Consider the following 19,811-nt stretch of genomic DNA (forward strand, 5'->3'; position numbering starts at 1 on the left):
TTCTAAGTCCCTGTTACCTTATAGTGATTTTTGCTTATATTCAGATGCCTATACAATTTTGGCTAAGGGAGAAACTGCTGACCAGAAAGAAGAAACAGTCTGGTCTCCTAGTTAGCTAAGTTCTTTACAATAAGTCTGTTTAGTGCAACTTAATAACTAACACATTTATCAATAACTAGGACATAAAAAATTGTCTCTAGCTGCCATTGTCAGGCTGCTTTTATGCTTTTTGTAAAAGAATTTACTGATTTTACATTTGAATTTCTTAATCTCTTGTATTAAAATCTAAATGTTGACATTATTAACACAACTACTTATTTGCTCAATCTACAATATACCCACAATAGTTTCAAAAGAATGATACCATCATTACCTAAATATAAGACTGGTTTAAAAAGCTTAAGATCTTTTCTGGTTCTTTTGTCTATAAAATAGATCCTACCAGGGATACACTTACCTTACTAAAGTTACTTATTCCAATGTGTTTTCAATTTTTAGGGATTGGATTTTTCCCCTCTTTGATTTTATTTTTTAAATTGTATAAGGCATTCCAAAGTCAAAACTATGAAAGAATATAGATCCCACTTGTGAATATGACATTTCCTACTTTGGCCAGTGGGAAAGACACCTGTAAACTGGGTCACTGGATAAACAGGTTGGTAATTCTGCTAGACAATGGCAAGTTTCCCTTCACTGGGGTATGCCATTTTGCATTCCCATCAGCAATGTAGGAGAATGCCCAGTTTTCCACAGCGTCCTCAACAGAATACGTTAGAATTGGAATACATTGGAATTTTGCCAATCTGAAAGATACAGATACAGTTTCAGTACAATTTATATTTCTTTTATTATGAGAAAGGTTGAGTATTTTTGCATGTGTTGAAGGGAGATTGACATTTATTTTTCTGTGAATTGTTACCATTTTTATTAGATTCTTGGTTTTATTTCCCTATAATTTTTAAGAGTTCTTTATAACTGAGGTCCACTAGGCATTTGTCTAAGCTTTAAATCTCAAATATTTTTATTAAGTTTGTCATTTGTCTTTTGAGTTTGCTTCTCATGCATTTTACCATGTGAAAGTTATTATCTGTATTTAGGTAATATAAGTGATCAGTTCTTTCTTTTAATACTTTTGGATTTTGAGTCATAGTTGGGAAAGTTTTCCCCACTCTCAGGTTATACAGAAATTCACTAATGTTTTCTTCTGGCACTTGTTTCAGTTATTCACCGTTAGGTATCCGGTCCCTGGTTTCTGGTATGAAAGGCAGATATGAGGTTTTCTTTCTTCATATGGCTCGTCCACACTGTTTATTATAAAATCTATCTCTTCCCCACTGTTCTGAGGCTAGATGGGGATTTACATCCCTTCCTCCACCAACCAACACTGAGCTATTAGGATAGTACAAAATAGGTACTTAACAAACATTTAATGAATAACTGAATGAATAAAGGACCATTGTTAATGAACTATTACTGAGGAAAGTCTGGTGCAGACTGTATTTTCCATGAACCACACCTGGAAATATACTACTTCCTGTAAAGGAGCACAGTCTACACCTCACACTAGAATTCTACATGCAAAATAACAGAGAAGGTCCACCGGGTAAGAAAAACAATGACCCATGAGTCATGTGTGTACATAAAGAGACTGAGAATGGGCTGTAGGAAGGCCACAGGGGATTTCAGGAAACGTTTTAAGGAAGATGAGTTATGAGAAGAGCTATCTGCAGGTTTTTTGGTTTGGTTTGGTTTTGTTCTGAGGCTGTGGTGGTAAGAAGTGTAAGGTTATAAGCTCTGTGATAGAGTTTGGTTTAAAAAGGAGCAGGCTCACATCGCAGTGAGTAAAACACTACGTGGCAGGCACAGTGGGGAGTGGGAAAGGCGTGTGCAATGATGTGACCTGGAAGCCAGAAGGTAAAAGCACCACTATTGGAGGATCCTGTGTCAGGAAGGGGAAGGAATGTGGATTCTCCCCCACCACACACTTCCAGGCACATCACTGACAGTGAAGTCTACAGGAATGAGTAATCACTATAAAACAATTCTTTTTGGTATCATGTAGATGGACATTGTGGGGCGGAATATCCTATTATTCTTATGAATTTAAAAAAATGTGTTAGTATGTTCTATTTTAATGAAATAATAAGTTGGTAAAAAGTCATAGAAAGCTGCTCCAGAATAAACACAGAATTTGTGTATTTTTCCAACATAAATGTAATATACCTTAAAAATAGTATCATCTCACTTTATTTTGCTTCTATTATATATAGCACAGTAAGATGTCACTAAACAAAATGTAGTTTACATTTCATTTGTCCACAGTCCAGATTTCAGGTGTTCAGACTCTAGAATAAAAATCACACAAAGGATGTTCTCCAATCACAATGAAATTAAGAAATTAAAAGAACAGAAAGAAAGTTGGAAAATCCACAGACATTTGGAAACTAAACAATATACTTCTGAATAACCCATAAGTAAAAAAAAAAAAAATCACAAGAGAAATTAGAAAATGTTATGAAATGAATGATAATAAGCAAACAAAATATCAAAGTTTATGGGATGCAGCAACGTTTATGGGATGCAGCAGTACATGAAGCGAAATTTATTGCTGTAAAAATGACTATTAAAAGAGCAAAAGAACTCAAATTTTAAAAATTGTTTCCCAAACAAAAAGAGCAAACTAAACCCAAAGCAAGCAAAAGGCAAGACAGGAGTATCAGATTATAAGCCCAACAAAAGAAAAAAAAATAGAGAAAAACCAATAACAATGAGGTTCTTTGAAAAGATCAACAAAGCTAACAAATCTTTAACAAGACTGATCAAGATGAGTCAAATTACCAAAAATCAGGAATGAATGAGGTTACATCACTAATGACTTTAGAGAAATTAAAATGGTTATAAGGCATATAATAAACAACTTTTATACCAATAAATTAAGACTACTTAGGTTAAATAACCCAATTCCTATAAAGACACAAATTACTGAAACTACTGAAAGAAAAAAATTTATAAAATATGAATAAATCTATAACAAGTCAAGAATTGAATAGCTAATTTAAAATCTTCCCATAAAGGAAATCCAATGTCCAGATGGGTTCAGTAGTGAATTCCACCAAATATTTAAAGAAGAAATATTACCAAGCTTTCATGAAGACTTTCAGAGAATAGAGGAAGTGGGAACACTTTGTTACATCTCAATCCTTGAGACCAATGTTATCCTGATAATAATGCCAGACAAAGATAACACAAGAAAACTACATATCAATATTCCTCTTGAGTACAGATGCAAAAATCCTCAAAAGCAGTAATTTCTCAACAAAATATTAAAGACCAAAAAGTAAAATATATATCAAAATAATTTATACCAACTAAGCATGATATAGTCAAGAAATATAAGATTGATTCAACATCCCAAAATCAATTAATGTAATATATCACCTTCCACTTTTTGTTTCCTGTTTAGAAAAGTTTTCTCTATTCCAATAAAATCCCCCTGCATCCTAAAAGTTTTTTCCCTTATATTTAAAGCTTGAATGTGTTTTCATTTTTGTTTGTGGCCTAAGATAAGGTTCTGCTTTCATTTTTCCTTTATTGATATCTGCTTTTATGGGTTAAATTGCATCCTCCAAATTCAAATGCTGAAATCTTAACTTCCAAGTAACACATTATATGACCTGGTTTGGAAATAAGGTCATTACATGTGTAATTATTTATGTTAAGATGAGGTCATACTGGAGCAGGACTGGTGTCCTTATAGAAAGGGGAAATTTGGACACAGAGATAAGACACAGAGGGAGGAGGACGTGAAGACGGGACTCACGAGAGGCCTAGAGCAGATCCCTCGTTCACAGTCGGAGGAGGGACTGACGTAGCTGGACTCTGACTTCAGACTTCTCACCTCCAGAACTGTGAGACAATAAATTTCTCTGCTAAGGCTGACGCTAGCCAGGCCGTGGCACTTTGTTATGACAGCCCTAGGACACTGATACAACTACCTCAGTACGTCCCACTGAAAATCCTTCCTTTCTCCACAGATCTGCAGTAGCAGCTCTACAATAGACGAAGTTTCTTTGCGTGTGTGGGTCTCTTTCTGGGTTCTCTGCTAACTTCAGTTAGTTTATGTCTGCTAATTTTCCCTAGTTACTATACCTTTATAATAAATCTTCCCGAAGCCTGTTCTTGTCTTCAGAGAGGGTCTTGGCTGTAAATTGACCGTTTGCTCCTTTACAATTTTTTTTCATATTCCAACAAAACAATGCACTTACATAGGTGTCCTTTCTGAACTAAAAATCTCACAGTAAATTACATATCATGACTAAGAGCAAACCAAACAAAAGTAATTTTAGAATTTTTCAGAGTTTGTACAAACGCGCCTCCATTCCCCAGGGATTCAGATCCAACCACTGCAAGCAGCGGGGAAGGCAGAGGGAGGATCATGTCCGCAGTTGAGAATAATTAGTACCAACTGAAGCTACTACGGCCGTATACACATTCCTGGCCACATCATTATCAATGTACAAAACGAAGAATCAACTGGAAAAGGAGCAGTATGAAAAAGGGCACGCTAGCTTCCAGCACTTCTCTTTCAAAAAAACAAAAACAAAACCATATATGTTGCCTGGTCAGCTCTCTTAAGAAACGGGCTTTTGAATGCATTTACCCAGAAAGTGGAAACAAGGATGTGAATAAAGGTCAAAAAGTACAACTCCTTTCAAGTCCCAATCAAATCTCTCTACCTTACAGTGTTCCTAAACACTGTAATTTGGAACTTAGTATGCCATTGCAATAATCTAATGGCTCTATCACTGCAAACTCAGCCATCTCAAGCTGCAGGGCTTGCTACAGGCACATACAGCACTTTTTGATCAACGTGAAGAGTCTTAGCGTCAACCACTCTGTCATCACCGGAGGACTGTAAATTTTCCATTCAAATGAAAAGGTTAGAAATATTGACCTAGTTCATTCAGAAATAAGATTTATAAAGGTTTAGGTAGGTTGAATAGATTTATATTTAGCAATAGATGGGAAAAACAAGGATGGTGGAGAAATGAAATCTGAAAATTTTATTTTACTCTCAGATGATAATATAAGAAAAATATCACTTATAATCTGTCCATATATCATCTGGAAAGGAAATAACATACTCATTTTATTTCCCTCTACCTTCTCAAGCAAGTGACTACTCACGTCACCATTATGAAATAGTAGAGAAGACAAAAGCTACAGAAAATACACAAAAGCTGGTAAACGCAGGACAGTTCATCCACAGAAGCCTTCCTTTATTAGATTCATGCCACCTCTCAGCTCAGAGAAGCTTTCTATGTCAACAGCCTACGCTGTCAAAGAGGAAGTGACCTTCCACAGAGGAGTGATCTGGTCTGGCATGTTCACTGACTCTTACAGGGCTGGTACATAGATGCTCAGTAAATACCTGGTAAATGAATGAATTACTTTTATTAAAATTTAAGTAAACTATATATCCTTCAGCTAAAATAAAATGTTCCACTTCATCAACTTTTAAAAGAGGCTGTATAATACAGGTCCATAACATCAACATTATATCATAAGAGATATATGATGAGCAATCTGAATTCATAGACTTTTATATTATTTGGAAGTATGAAAGGCTGTTTCTCATTATATTTTTGAAGCAGAACAAAAAAAAATTTTTTTTTTTGTCCAGGTCATATTAAATACCACAGAGCAATCTCTGGGATGCAGTTAAGACTGCTTTGGTTTTACCCCTGATTCCAATTGTTCAGAACAAAGAAAATATAATTTATTTACCTGAAAGATTAATCAGACCTAGGTGGGTTTTCCTTCTAAAATAAACAGGATATTATCTTCCGAACATAAATGCAGGACTTGAGCTAATTTGCTAATCCTACATTTAGATCTTCATTACTTACCGCAAGCTCTAAGGATTAAAATGGTTAGGTAAGAGAGTAGTTACGGTCTTCTAACACTAACAGAAAATGTAGCATTACCAGTCCACTATCAAAATCATGTTCCTAAAAATATCTTATCCCCTGAACTAATATTTAGGCAGCCAAATACTTTAAAAAGAGTGCTGGGTATCTTAAAATGTATGTCAGTTAATTAATTCTGTGATCCCCCTGCTACCAACAGAGTACTGTACAATCTGCTATTATTCACTGTCCTACAGATCATCTGTTCTTGGTGCTGGTTTGTTCCAGGAAGAGAGGCAGCTGCAACACTATATCCCTGTTCAACCTGAGGACATCTGACTTTAATTGTAACACACAGCTTGATATGACTCTGGCTATGAGAAGCCAAAGTATCGTCTGTAATAATCTGGAAAAGCAGAAACCTGCCAACAGAGGGCTGAAACAGGGACCTATGCTGTCTGGCTGCCTGACGGGCTGCAGGAAATATGATTAATGAGTAAGGTATAATGATATCAGGAACCCGATTAGCACCACAAAAAGGTCACAGATCAAAGTAGTATGCATTTCATGAGCTACAATCATTGCATAAAATCTGTGGACTTGAAGAGGTAAACCAAAAAGAGGAGGGGGAATAAAACCCTTATGTGATAACATGCTAACAGATACATAAAATACCACACTAATAATTCAGTCACTTATAGAAAGTTAATAGGAAATTATAAAATGAATCAATATGGACTGCACTGTAGGAAAGCTTTGTTCATCACAGGTATATAGTAAGTATTTTTGAACGAATAAATCATTAAATTCTTTCATAAAGACACATGTAAGTAAAATCAAGTATCATTCCTAGTATGAATTAAAATGATCAGAGATGTAAATATTCAACTCTAGACTATGTTTGCAATTAGTTTGCAGTGATGTTTTTATATAGCTCTGCTCAGAGTGTAAGCTCATTCAGAGCCTAAACTATAAAGACATCTGTAAAACTTGTAGGAAGAGGAATTACGGGGAGAAATGTTTAAATAATAATAATAAACAGGCAGTTAGTAGTGTAAAGTACTATTTTGAATATAACTTCATAGTCATTCTAACTTTAAAACAGGGACAGGCAAAACCAAAATCTGATTGGAAAACAATTTGATAAGTAGTTGCCTTTCTTTTTTCTTTCTTTTCTTTTCTTTTTTTTTTTTTTTTTTTTTTTTTTTTGGTGCCCTTGGGAAGCCAGTCTCAAATACTCAAATAGACCTGGCTCTTCTGAGAGTAAAGATGGAAAGTACTGTCAAGAGAATGGCTTACCCCCAACCTATACAATTAAATTGTTTTAATTGTCAAAGTACTATTGAAAAGCTTTAAATATAATTAATTCAATGTTTCTGCCTCTTAGACCTCTTTTATAGCAAAGTAAACACACCAACAAACTTTTTGTACTTTTAATAACACTAAATATGGTAATGATTAATAGTGAGCTGGTACGCTTGAGACTTAAAAATTTAAATCATATTTGAGAAAGAACATTTCAATAAAGAAATGATATATGATTTTGATTCTTTAAAAAAATATTTAAGATCAAAGATGATTTATACTTTTCAAATATTATATAAATAATATTCTATATCTAATAGTAAAAACATTTTTTTAATGGCAATTGAAAAGGAACCATTAAAAAATGAAAAAACAAGGCACTGGCTGGGTAGCTAAGTTGGTGAGAGTGTTGTCCAGATACACCAAAGTTGTGGGTTCGAATCCCAGTCAGGCACATATAAGTAGCAACCAATGAATGCATAAATAAATGGAATAACACAGCTCATGTCTCTTTCTTTCCCCACCATTCCTCTCTCTCCCCCTCTCTCTCTGTCTCTCTCTCTCTCTCTCTCTCTCCCTCTCTCTCTCTCAAATCAATACCCCCCCCCAAAAAAAACAAGACAAACCACAGACTAGAAGAAAACTATTTAGAAAAGATATGTTAAATAAAGGACTTTTATAGGGAATAAAGATCTCTTAAAATTAAATAATAAAAAGACAAACAGCTCAATTAAAAAGAGGCCAAATATTTGAACAGAGAGTTCACCACAGAATATATGAGTGTAGAAAATAAACCCTTGAAAAGGTGGTCGACATCATTAGTCATTAGGGAATGGCAAAGTAAAATCACAGTGAGATACCTACTAGAATGGCTAAAATAAATAAGACTGACAATACCAAGTCTTGGCAAGGACATGGAAAAGTGGAACTTCATACATGGTTGGTGGGAATGCAAAATGGTAAACATATTCTTGTCATATGACTCAGCAGTTAAACCCCTAGGACTCTATCAAATTGGACAAAACCCAATGTCCATAAACTATTAAACAGATAAACAGGATGTGTTGAATCCTTACAATGGAATACTATGCAGCATTGCAATGAAATTAACTACTTATATGTGCAGCAACATGGATGGATCTCAAAAACATCGTGCTAAGTGGAAGAAGCCAGGAACAAAAAGATTACACATTGCAGGATCTCATTTCTATAGTTTCTAGAAAAAGCAAAACTACAAAGACGGAATCAGTGCTTGCCTGGGACTTGGAGTGGGAGCAGAGACAGACTGCAAACAGGTACAAGGAAACTTTTTGGAGTGGTGCAAATGTTCTAACACTGGCTGTGGTGATGGTGATACAACTGTATACATTTACTAAAACTGAATAAATGTGCACCTTTAAAAAGGTGAATTTTATGGTATGTAAATTATAACTCAATAAATGTGTTTTAAAAGGGCAACCACAAAAAGAAAAACAAAACTGCAAAAGGACTAGTCTCCATTGACTTCTATGCACCTGGGAAACAAAAATCACACAACTATAGACAATTGTCACCTTTAAAATCTTGACCTCTATCCTTCAATATCTTTCATAGCTAAGCTTTGTCTTTCGCTGTCATTTTAATAACTTAAGGAGAACCTTCAAAAGTGTGCAGGGTAAAAGTAAAATGTAATAGGTACCTTAAGGCTGAGATAGAATAAAAAATTAAGGAAAAAAAAAAGACTGCAATAGAATATTAGGTACTATTTTCTGAGTGCCTACTGTGAATCAGAGAATATTTTAGGTCTTTTACACACATAATTACAATTTTATATTCATAATTTCCAAATCACAAATGAGGAAACCAAGGCTCAGAAAGATTAAATCTCCTAAGATCCCATAATCAGCAGATTGATTTATCCATAATTAAGAAAACTAGTCTAACCTCAAAGACTGTGTTCTTTCCACTCTCCCTGTATTGCCTCCAGAATCTATAAAATGTAAAACGTATGCAATAAAGGGATTGCAATTAGGATCTAGAAGACAGGACTCAAATATAATTGTTGGTTTAAAGTAAGAAATGCCACCTAGAACACTAGAATGCAAAAATTTTCCCTGAGAGTAAATTGCAAACAATGCAATTTAAATTTCATCTTTAATATGGAATATAAAATATCATTTTTAAATACTAAGTTTAAAGCTCCCTGATTCTAAACTTTTATGAAAATTAAAGGCAAAAAAGAAAAATCATGTTACTTTTTCATTAAACAGTTAACTCAGCCCTGGCTGGGATGACTCAATGGGTTGAGCACAGGCCTGTGAATCAAAAGGTCACTGGTTCGATTCTCGGTCAGGGCGCATTCCTGGATTGCCTTTGTCCCCAGCTGGGGATGTGCAAGAGGCAACAAATCAATGTTTTACCTCCCTCTCTTTCTCCCTCCCTTCTTCTCTCTCTAAAAATAAATAAATAAAATGTTTATTAAAAAAAGTTAACCCATATAACAGAGAGTATTAAAGAGTCCACTAGAGGGGGGGGGGGAGTGGGAAAAATCAGGACAACTGTAATAGTATAATCAATAAAATATAATTAAAAAAAAAAAAAGAGTCCACTAGAGAGGATTCTGAAGAATTGTTTGTAAACACAATGATTACTGTGTTTTTAAGTTTCCATATTCTAAATATTACATGAAGAGTCCCTTCAAAAGACAGGGGCAGGATATAATTTGAATATCTCATTTCTATTCCTAAAATGTGCAGTGGCCTTCTAACCTGTAACAAAGAATCATGTGGTTTTTCTGGTACAAGAAATCCATGTTCAAAAAGCAGTTTAACTTACAACTTCACTTATAATTTTGAATTATCACATATATATGAAAGTAACCTAAATTCTGTTTGAGAGAATTAAAAAATATATATACCTTTCAAGTCAATAAAATTTTATTAAGTTTATATAAAGATTCATGAACTATTAATGTCACTCTCAGTCATCCTAGTCAACTGTAGTTTTGTCCAGATGAGCAAGGGTTAATGGTTATACTAACACATGAAAGATACTCTGAGAAAAGAAAGGCTCATGACAGACAGAGGAGATGATTACTATCTTACCAATCTGTTTATGCGAACAAATTCTTCTGGGGTTTTGGCCCAAGGAGGAAGTTCAACATCAGACACTACCGTTCCATCATCCATCACTCCAAGATTATAATTATTGAAGTTGACAAACATCTCAGGGAGATAATAAAATTCAGGGATCAACTCCTATATAAAAATAAAAGACAATGTCATATTATAAATTGTAGAATACTGACTAAATATTCATAAAAGGCCCTGATGATTTCTTATTATGCAGAAGAAAAACAAAATAAACATATAAAAACGTTTCTCTTCATTTCACAGCCCTATCACACATTTTCTATTAAGGTAGACAGATCCCATCCAACTAAATTTAAGTAACATCTTACTGGTGGGCTCTACATTCTCCTTCAGGACAATTCTCATAACCTTAAAATTCTTAAATACCAGCATTTGAGTAATTCGTATTTGAGGTTTGACAAGATATAAACAGAGTGACATGCTATGTCAATAACAACTTAAAAAGATATTTTCTGAGGTATGTGGAATCTTTTCCAGGAAAAAAACAACAAAATATTTAAAAGCATTAAAATTCCACCGCCTTCGTCCCTTCACCAACCAGGAAGATATTCATTAATGGCTCTTAACAGTATATTTTGCTCATGTTTCAAAACATTCAGATTTAGTTTTAAGGTACTAATACTGGATTAAAAAAATTAAAATTTATAATTAGTGTACAAAGTGACCTGCCTAAGAAATTAAGTAAATTAAACTTGAGTTAAATAGACTATTTAATAAGCAGAAAAATGCAGCCAGTTAGGTTTTTGTGTACAATAAGCCCCATCTACAGCTATTTCAGAGGTCCTATAGATCACACTTGAAATCCAGTCTTGACATGGGTCAGTGACACAGTGGTCTTTCAGATACCCCCTCAGGGCCAGCTATGGCAAGCCAGGCTTTCCAAACAGTTGAGTAAAATAGAGAGGTCATCAGATTTTGGACAAGGTCAGTATGGACTCGCCAGAGCAAAGAAAAAAAGATCCAGCAGGAATGAAGCTATTATCACCTTCATCATCCATGTGAAATGTTGCTTGACTGTGAATTGTACATCCTTTGTTTACAATCACAATAATTAACTAAGCATGGTAGAAATGAGCTTGTACTCCAACTGCCTGACAGTCACCTGGTCACTGGACTTGAAAAACATTTAAACTAAGCAATGTTTTAAAAGTAAGAACCCTGTTAAAAGTGTCACCATAAATGAAACAAAAAAGTAATCCCCCACCCAATTTTAAGATTCTCATCTCCAAAAATGATGCATGTAAATATAATTGACAAAGGGGGGAAAGACATGTGTGTTATTTTATGCAACAAAAAAGCTATGGCTAATGGGAGCTAACATTTGTTGCATGAGATGTTAGATACTAAAAGAAACTCTTAATAGAACATATCACTTTTAACCTTCACATTAACTATACAAGATAAGGCATCATCTCCAATTTAAAAATGAGTTTAGGCTCAAAGAAGTAATTTGCCCAAGGTTACACAGCTGATTTATGATAAATTTAGAACTTAGATCAAGACTTGTCTAACTCTAAAATCTGTGTCCGTGATCATCAAATAAGCACGGGCTCTACTTATGCAGCATCAACAATGCTTATCATTTTAAATGTTCTTAACATGGAATCTAAGTAATTTTTTAAAGTAAAGAAATAAACATAAACTTTTCATTTTTTCATGATAAACACTGGTTCTTCTGAAAAAATATAGTCGGCGGCAGCCGTCCGTCTCGAGAGACGATGGTGTAGCTTCCTCAGAGTCTATCTGCACCGCCGAAAATGGTTGTGCAGTCTGACTCGGGAGTGACACGGTATCTGTCTCCTCCCGTGTTGAATCAAGTGCGATGACGCTGAAGCTACAGAGCCTGGGCAGGGTGATATGGAGGGTCTGCTGTTGCCCATGCAGCAGACCCCCCCTCTCTTCGCAGCTGAAGGGTCCAAGGGAAAGACGGAGTCAATACAGCTTGGCTTCAGGTGCGCCGCAGGAGTTGCCGGTGATGACTACAACGTCAAACCGCCTTAGGGACTCCGGCTCCGGATTTTCTGTCGGGGTTTACTCCCTTAGCCTTTCCCCTGAAGAGGTATGCCGCAAGGCAGCGGAGGTTTTTTGGAGTCAGAGTTTTCCTTCTCTGATGTGCCCTGACTGGAAGATCGAACCAGCGACACTTTTTCCTGATGTAGAACCCGCCCAACCCCACCTCCAGGCCCAGGACGGACTGGCTGGGGTCTCTCGGGGTTTCCCACCACCACCACCACCACCAGGTGTGCGGGGGTCAGCCCGGAGCTCCCACGCCAGGCTGGGCCGCTGGGATCCTGGGAGGCTCAGCACAGGGCCCACCCTCGACCTGGGCGGCGGGAGCAGCATGGCCCTTCTTGCTTTCTAGTCCCCATGTGCTGCCTGAAGGTCTGTCACACTCTCCCCATGACTCCCTCACTACAGGGATGTGCAAGGCAGGCACAGGCCCCTTCTCAATGACCTGCCAGTATCTTGGGGTGTCCGCAAGGGAGCCCCTCTCGTGAGGGCAAGTGAGGAGGGGAGTGGTGGGGACGACAGCGGAGAGCCGGTGGAATAATGGATGGGGGCCCGGGGCCCTGGGAGGGGCTGCGATAGAGCACGAGGGCAAGCACAGGAGGTGGCATCCAAAGAAACAAACGTGAGGGAGGGGCTGCGACAGGATAGCAGCCGTTGGCGGCCTGACGGGGTTCAGGCTTTCTGGGGCATTTGCTTGGGGACGAAGCGGCACCTAGAGGAGACCAGGGGTCGCTGGATTGGCGAGGTGAGTCCACTAAGGCTCCGGAACCCCTGGTTCCTTGGTCCCGGTTGTCATGCTCGTGACAGTTCTAGGAAAAGTCATTCAGTCATACGTGGGAAGAGCATGGATTTTCTCACTTCCCTGTCGGGTTTCCACCACTGTCCAGGGAAGTCTCCTTGAGGTCCTTCCCGAGATCCGGGGAGCAGGGGACGTTAGTGAGTGTGCGACTGAGTGACAAGGGACTGCACGGAGGGGTCTCCACCCTGACCGTGGTCACTGGGCAAGGGGGAGGGAGCCAGGGAGAACAGGGGCAGCCTTGGGGCCTGTGCTGCCTCACTGTGTCCTCGCACACAGCCCCAGGAGGACAGCTCTCCAGGCTCTTGCTTCGTGACCAACACTCGCTGCTGCCCCTGTGGCCCTGGCCCCCTCTTGGCCAGGGATGCCCGGGAACAAACATGACTGTCCCTGTTCCTTCCAGGAGATTCCTGAGCACAGCCACCTGGGGCCCCTCCAGAGCACCAGCCAGACAGGCTCTCAGGCAGTCTGCCCCGGGGTGCAGCCGCAGCCCAGGCTGACTGAGGCTCTAGGAGGGGCGTGCCCTGGTTCTGGCCCAGGCCATTGCCTTTGACAGTCTCCATCAAGAGACCGTGTGCTTATCCCTACAGCACACTATTGTGCCGAGGGCGGGGCCTCCAGCTCTCTGGACTTCTCTGCCTCTGTCACAAAGACAAATCCTGAGGGAACAGAGGCAGAAAACACAGATTCTAGAACCCCACGCTTGGGTCAGACTCTCACTCTCTGCCTTGGCAGCAATGAAAAAGAAGCGCGTCCGTTTCTCTACTGTCCCCAGATCACCCTCTCCCACCGGTCTCCCCTCTTCCTCCTCGCCCTCACCTGTTCCCATCCATCCCTGCCGCTCACGGCCCCCCACTCCTGTGCCACCCACTGTCTCTGCTCGTCCCCGACCACCTCGCCAAACCAAGTTCCCTTCTCTCTTCAGCGGGCCCCCTCCTCTCCTGGCAGCCCGCAAGGCCCGCAACCTCCACCGGGCCTCTGGGGTCCCCTGCTCCCCTTGCCCTGTCAGTCCCCCTTCCTCTCCTTCCCTGCACCGCGTCCAACAGGCCTCCCTCTCTGCCCTTCACTGTCCCTTTCTCCCACACCTGCCTGCTGGCCCTTCTCTGGCCTCTGGCCGTAAGGGCAGAAAACTCATCGGCCTCTCCCCACCTCCTGCCGGGTCAAGACTTCCCAACATTGCCCGTCCTTCGGACTGTCCTGCAAACTGTCCCCGGGGCCAGGAGCCCCTGCCTCTGGGGGCATCTCGAAGAGCCACCTTTCGGACACCTGCTGGGCACAGGGAGCAGGATACCATGGACGGAAGCTACAGGTAATCCTGATGTCTGGCCCGGGTCACCGGCTGGATGCCCCTCCACAGTCCAAAGAAAATGTAACAAGCTCCTGTGTGTTCACACTGCCCCCCCACTCACTCCACCCGACACCCCACCCCCACACCCCCACCCCCGCCCACCGCCAGCCAGGCTCTCCGAGCCACCATTAACAGGGTGGCTGAGCTTGGTGGACTCAGAGCCTTTCCACCTGCGGGGGCCTTGGCCCTCCACCAGGCCAAGGCCAAGCTCAGTCCCGCTCGTTCTGAAGGAGCCACGATGCCCAGTTTATGTGTACCCCTTTCCCCAAACCAGCCTCCCCGGGCGAGAGGGACTAGAGGTCTGTCTGGCAGAGACTGTCTGGGTTGAGAGGGTGAGGGGGCTGTGGCAGTGGGAAGAGAGGTGAAGCCCCGCTGTAGGCACTGGGGCCTGGAGGCCGGGCGCCCGGAGCGCGGCTGCTGAGCGCTGTGGGTGAGCTGGGCGTTCCAGAGGCAGGTCAGGACCGTGTTCCTTCCTGCAGCCTCCCTGCGGGCAGCTGTACCTTCTGTGGGCTGTGGGAGGAAGCTGCCCCTGGAGGTGAAGGCTGTCTGGCGGGGCCTCTCTGAGGCCTCAGGGCCCCCACACCCTCTTTCCCTCCCTTCCCCGCAGGCCCCAGGACAACCAGGCCTACTCCCGCTTCCCAGCACTGGGGGAGGCACGGAACGGCCTGACTGGCCAGGCATGGGGGGACACCCGTTCCAACTCTGGTGTCCGCCCAGCTAGACCGAACCATCGTCCTACGAAGGTGAGTGTTAGCAGTGCTGAGTGTGGCGAGGCAGACCCCTGAGAACTCACAAGCCGCCTGCCCCTCAAAGGGGGCACATCCGGGGCTGGCTTTCCTGACCACAGCCTGCTGTGCTCAGGGTCCAGAATTCTGCCTTTTCTTTTTTCTTTTGGCCCCTGTCGCCTTCCCAGTTTTGATCACTGCCTTCCTGAGGGGTTAAGTCGTGTGCTGAAGACGCACCCTCACCAGCAAGCACCAACTGAATGCAGCCTGCCAGGAGACCCCGACCTTGGGGTCATATAGTACATATATGTAGAATGTAGATGTACTACATATAAGTATTAATTTTTTAATAAATTAATCAAACCAGGAAGCATTTTTTAAATGTGCTGTAATTATTATTTACTCAAATATGAAGACAAGTCACTTTTAACTATCTGTTAATAATTTGCTGAAATGGGAGTTCAATATACTCCAACTTCGAGAATTTTACCAAAATGTCTTATTTTTGCTATTACTTGTGCTACACCTACAGTAAGAAAGAGGACTATGCCTACCCTGTGCATTCAAAATCAAAAGCAGCATTAACTGGCTTAATTAAGTACTTATTCTTTCCACTTCAATAATACTCACCCACCCCCACCTCCAGGCTTCGTGGCCTGTAACACTCACCATGCTCCTGGGCAGTAATTCTCTTAAGGCTCAAAGCAATGATAACGGCTAAATTTTACACATTACACACACCCCAAGCTCTAAAACTTGAGCCTAAATTAATTTTTGAATGGGGATGACACTTCACAGTCATTTCTATTATAAATCAAAGACATATATTGCATAATAAAAATATACCAAAAAAAAAAAAAAATCTTTTGAGGCCATTACTAGAAAGCAAAAATGGAACGAGTGACATTTCATGGCAATTCTCATGAAAAAAGTCTTCAATCCTCATGTAGCACCAAAATTCTTATAATTTTCTACAGTTTTCTGCCTACATCTGTCACTTTATTCAGTTTGTTTAAAAAATTTACAAAAATATATTTGCTCAAAATAGAAATGCTTTTCACTCATTTCTCTACAAGTTCTAAGCTCTCAATGAACAGAAATATATTGTGTTCTCTGTCTACTTTATTTAAACATATAAATTTTTAACAAATTTATTTTGTTACTTTAGTACTGACAGCTTATCCTAAATATAAACTTACTCAACTAGAAATTAAATGGAAACTTCTGGTCAAGATGGCGGTGTAGGCAAACACAGCTCGCCTCCTCACACAACCACATCAAAATTACAACTAAAATAATAGAACCACCATACCATCACTCAAAATCAGCAGAAATCGAGTTGAATGGAAATCTGACAACTATGGGATGAAAGAAACCACATCCATCCACATTGGTAGGAGGGGCACAGATACAGAATGGGCTAGTCTCTCACTGCCATGTGGTGGGATAAAAATTCAGGAGGGATATCCCAGGAGGGAGGAGTCCCAGCCCCACACCAGGCCCCCCAGCCCAGGGTTCCAGTGCCAGAAAGATAAGTCCCCACAACTTCTGGCTGCAAAAACCAGCAGGGATTGAGTAGGTAAAAGAAACTTCTAGAGTCCAAAGCAGTTCCTCTTGAAGAACCCACACACAGTTACTCAGAATCACTCCCTCTGAGCTCCAAGACCAGAGTAGCAACTTGAAAGGCACCAGTGGCATACAGGGAGAAACTGAAGTGTCTGGCATCAAGGTGAGCAGAGGCCATTGTCCCCACAGAGTCAGCGGACTGATGTCATATCTGAGACTCCACAACCTGGCTAACTCTGTTTTCCCTGCCCTGAAGATTCCTAGAGACTCTTCCCCACCCAACTTATGGGCCCACCCAAGCTGCTTTTCCATATGAATGGCTTGTCTTGGCTCATGCTTCACAACTTCCTACATCCCTCCCATTGATCTGTCAACATCAGCCAAGGCTCAACTACAAGAGCGGGGGTGTACTCAGCCCACACAAAGAATGCACCTTGAGTACCCAGCTTTGGCGATAGAAGAGGCTATGCCACTCACTGGACCCTACAGGACACCTACTACATTAGGCCACTCTACCAAGACACAGAGTCAAAGAAACTCTCATACATAGAAACAAACACAAGGAGGCTGCCAAAATGAGGAGCCAAAGAAACATGGCCAAAATGAAAGAACAGATCAAAACTCCAGAAAAAGAACTAAACGAAATGGAGATAAGCAATCTATCAGAGGCAGAGATCAAAACATTGGTTAGAAGGATGCTCAATGAACTTAGTGAGGACCTCAACAGCATAAAAAAGACCCAGTCTGAAACAGAGGATACACTAATTGAAATACAAGAACAATTTACAGGGAAACAACAGTGGAGTGAATGAAGCAGAGAATCAAATCAATAATTTGGAAGAGAAGGAAGCAAAAAAAAAATCAGAACAACAAGAAGAAAAAATAAATCAAAAAAAAAAAAAAAGAGAATAGTATAAGGAGCCTCTGGAACAACTTCAAGTCATCCAACATTCACATGATAAGGGTGCCAGAAGGAGAATAGAAAGAGCAAAAAATTGAAATATATTTGAAAAAATAATGAAAGAAACTTCCGTAATCTGGTAAAGGAAATAGACATGCAAGTCCAGGAAGCACAGAGAGTCCCAAACAAGATGGATGCAAAGAGGCCCACTCCAAGACACATCATAATTAAAATGCCAAAAGTTAAAGATAAAATAGAGAATCTTAAAAAACAGCAAGATAAAAGCAGATAATTACCTACAGGGGATTTCCCATAAGACTGCCAGCTGATTTCTCAAAAGAAACTTTGCAGACTAGAAGGGACTGGTAAGAAATATTCAAAGTCATGAAAAGCAGGGACCTCCAGCCAAGATTGCTCTACCCAGTAAAGCTATCATTTAGAAATGAAGAGCAGGTAAAGAGCTTCCCAGACAAGAAAAAAAGTAAAGGAGTTCATCATCACCAAACCATTATTATATGAAATGTTAAAGGGACTTACTTACGAATAAAAAAGATCAAAACTAGAACATGAAATGGCAATAAATACATATCTATCAACAATTGAATCTAAAAAACAACTAAGCAGACAAGAAGAACAAAGACAGAATCATGGATACAGAGAGCATTTTGATGGTTGCCAGATGCGAGGGCTGTGTGGGGGAATGGGTGAAGACGTGAGGGGACTAAGAAGTACAAATAGGTAGTTACAGAATAGCCATGGGGATGCAAAGCACAGTGTAGGAAATGGAGCAGCTAAAGAGCTTATAAGCATGACTCATGGACATGAACAATGGTGTAGGGATTGCCTGAGGGAGTTGGGGGTGCTGGGTGGAGGTGGGCAAAGGGGGAAAACTGTACTATCATAATCAATAAAATATAATTTTTAAAAAAGTTAAATTGAGCACAAATACACATAAAACAAATGAGAAATTGTTCACAAAAGATAGGAAGAAAGCACTTCTACGTTTACTGGACCATGTTAAACTTCCAGCTACATAATTTCTAACATGACAGGAGGGAGGTAGTAACTAGCTCATTCATTTCCATAATTACAGTATATTTTATCTGAGATTTCCTACTAAAGATATCCTATAAATTTTATACAATGTACATTATAAAAATATTTCAAATGTAACATTTTAAACTTTATTAATTAAAAATTAAGCTGAATGTTTCACTTGAAATTGATCAAGATACAAATTTGTTTTGCCCTCCTCATTTTAACCTCACACCCCTGTACCCCTTCATTTCAAGAGAGCAGTATGGCACTTCCAGAACCTTTGCGTGGTCCAGAGGAGGCACCTCTTGAAGACACCTCTTTTTTTGTCTTTTGTGAAAGTCTCAGCAAACAGAGATTATGCTAGTTGTCCAAAAGAAGCAGTGTCAAAAATTACTGTTTTTAAAGAGAAAGTAGCCAAAGAATAAAGAGGTTTTCCCAAGATTAGGGAGGCTAGTTTCTCTAAATATGAAATCATCTCTCCTCCAACCCCAGGGGAAGGAGATCGATGAAGAAGTTAGGCTGGACCCAGGGGATGGCGAGTTGTGATCGGGGTCACGACTTGCTCATACAGGGCCTCTGTGTGGATCAGAAAAGGGCAACCCTTCCGGGCTATGCAGCCCTAAAGGGAACGCAGTTTGGTAAGTGGAGTACCGGCTGGGTTTCTTCTCCTGGTCTTTCCTTCAGTCAAGCGCCCCTGCAGAGAAAACAATCTGCCGATGTACAAGGTGACCTCACAATGGTCCGCTTAGGGAAGCTAGCCCCTTGGTGCCAGCATTTTTGGCATCAGCAAATACTTCTTAATCCAAGGTTGCTATAACCAGAAGAGCTCTCTGCTTCCAAAAAAACCATGTGTCTTAGAGAGTGAGGATACAACAACAGAGAATTAGGATGTGAGGGCCAATTTTCTAGATGCCACATAACCCCGTATTTCATTCAAGTCCTTGGAAAAGGAGGTTCCTATCCTATCCCTTTCATGACTATGAATGAATTTCCCAGTAGCCTAATATAAAAAAAATTGAATTCAAATTGGGACATGTCTTATACACTTGAGTTGGTGGTTATGAATTTACATATATTTCAAT

The 19,811-nt window shown here is 40.2% G+C and overlaps 1 protein-coding gene across 1 annotated transcript in view; it reads right to left on the minus strand.

The window, feature by feature from the left end:
* Nucleotides 1-19,811, minus strand: part of LRBA (LPS responsive beige-like anchor protein) — a 530,437-nt gene that overhangs the window by 105,304 nt on the left and 405,322 nt on the right. Inside the window, exon 47 of the mRNA XM_090287960.1 lies at nucleotides 10,298-10,450. Coding sequence (XP_090144086.1) covers nucleotides 10,298-10,450 — 153 coding nt within the window. The remainder of the gene's footprint in view (nucleotides 1-10,297; nucleotides 10,451-19,811) is intronic.

This window comes from Furipterus horrens, unplaced genomic scaffold, assembly GCF_987537825.1.
Source record: "Furipterus horrens unplaced genomic scaffold, mFurHor1.1.pri manual_scaffold_10, whole genome shotgun sequence".
In the NCBI taxonomy this organism is placed as follows: Eukaryota; Metazoa; Chordata; class Mammalia; order Chiroptera; family Furipteridae; genus Furipterus; species Furipterus horrens.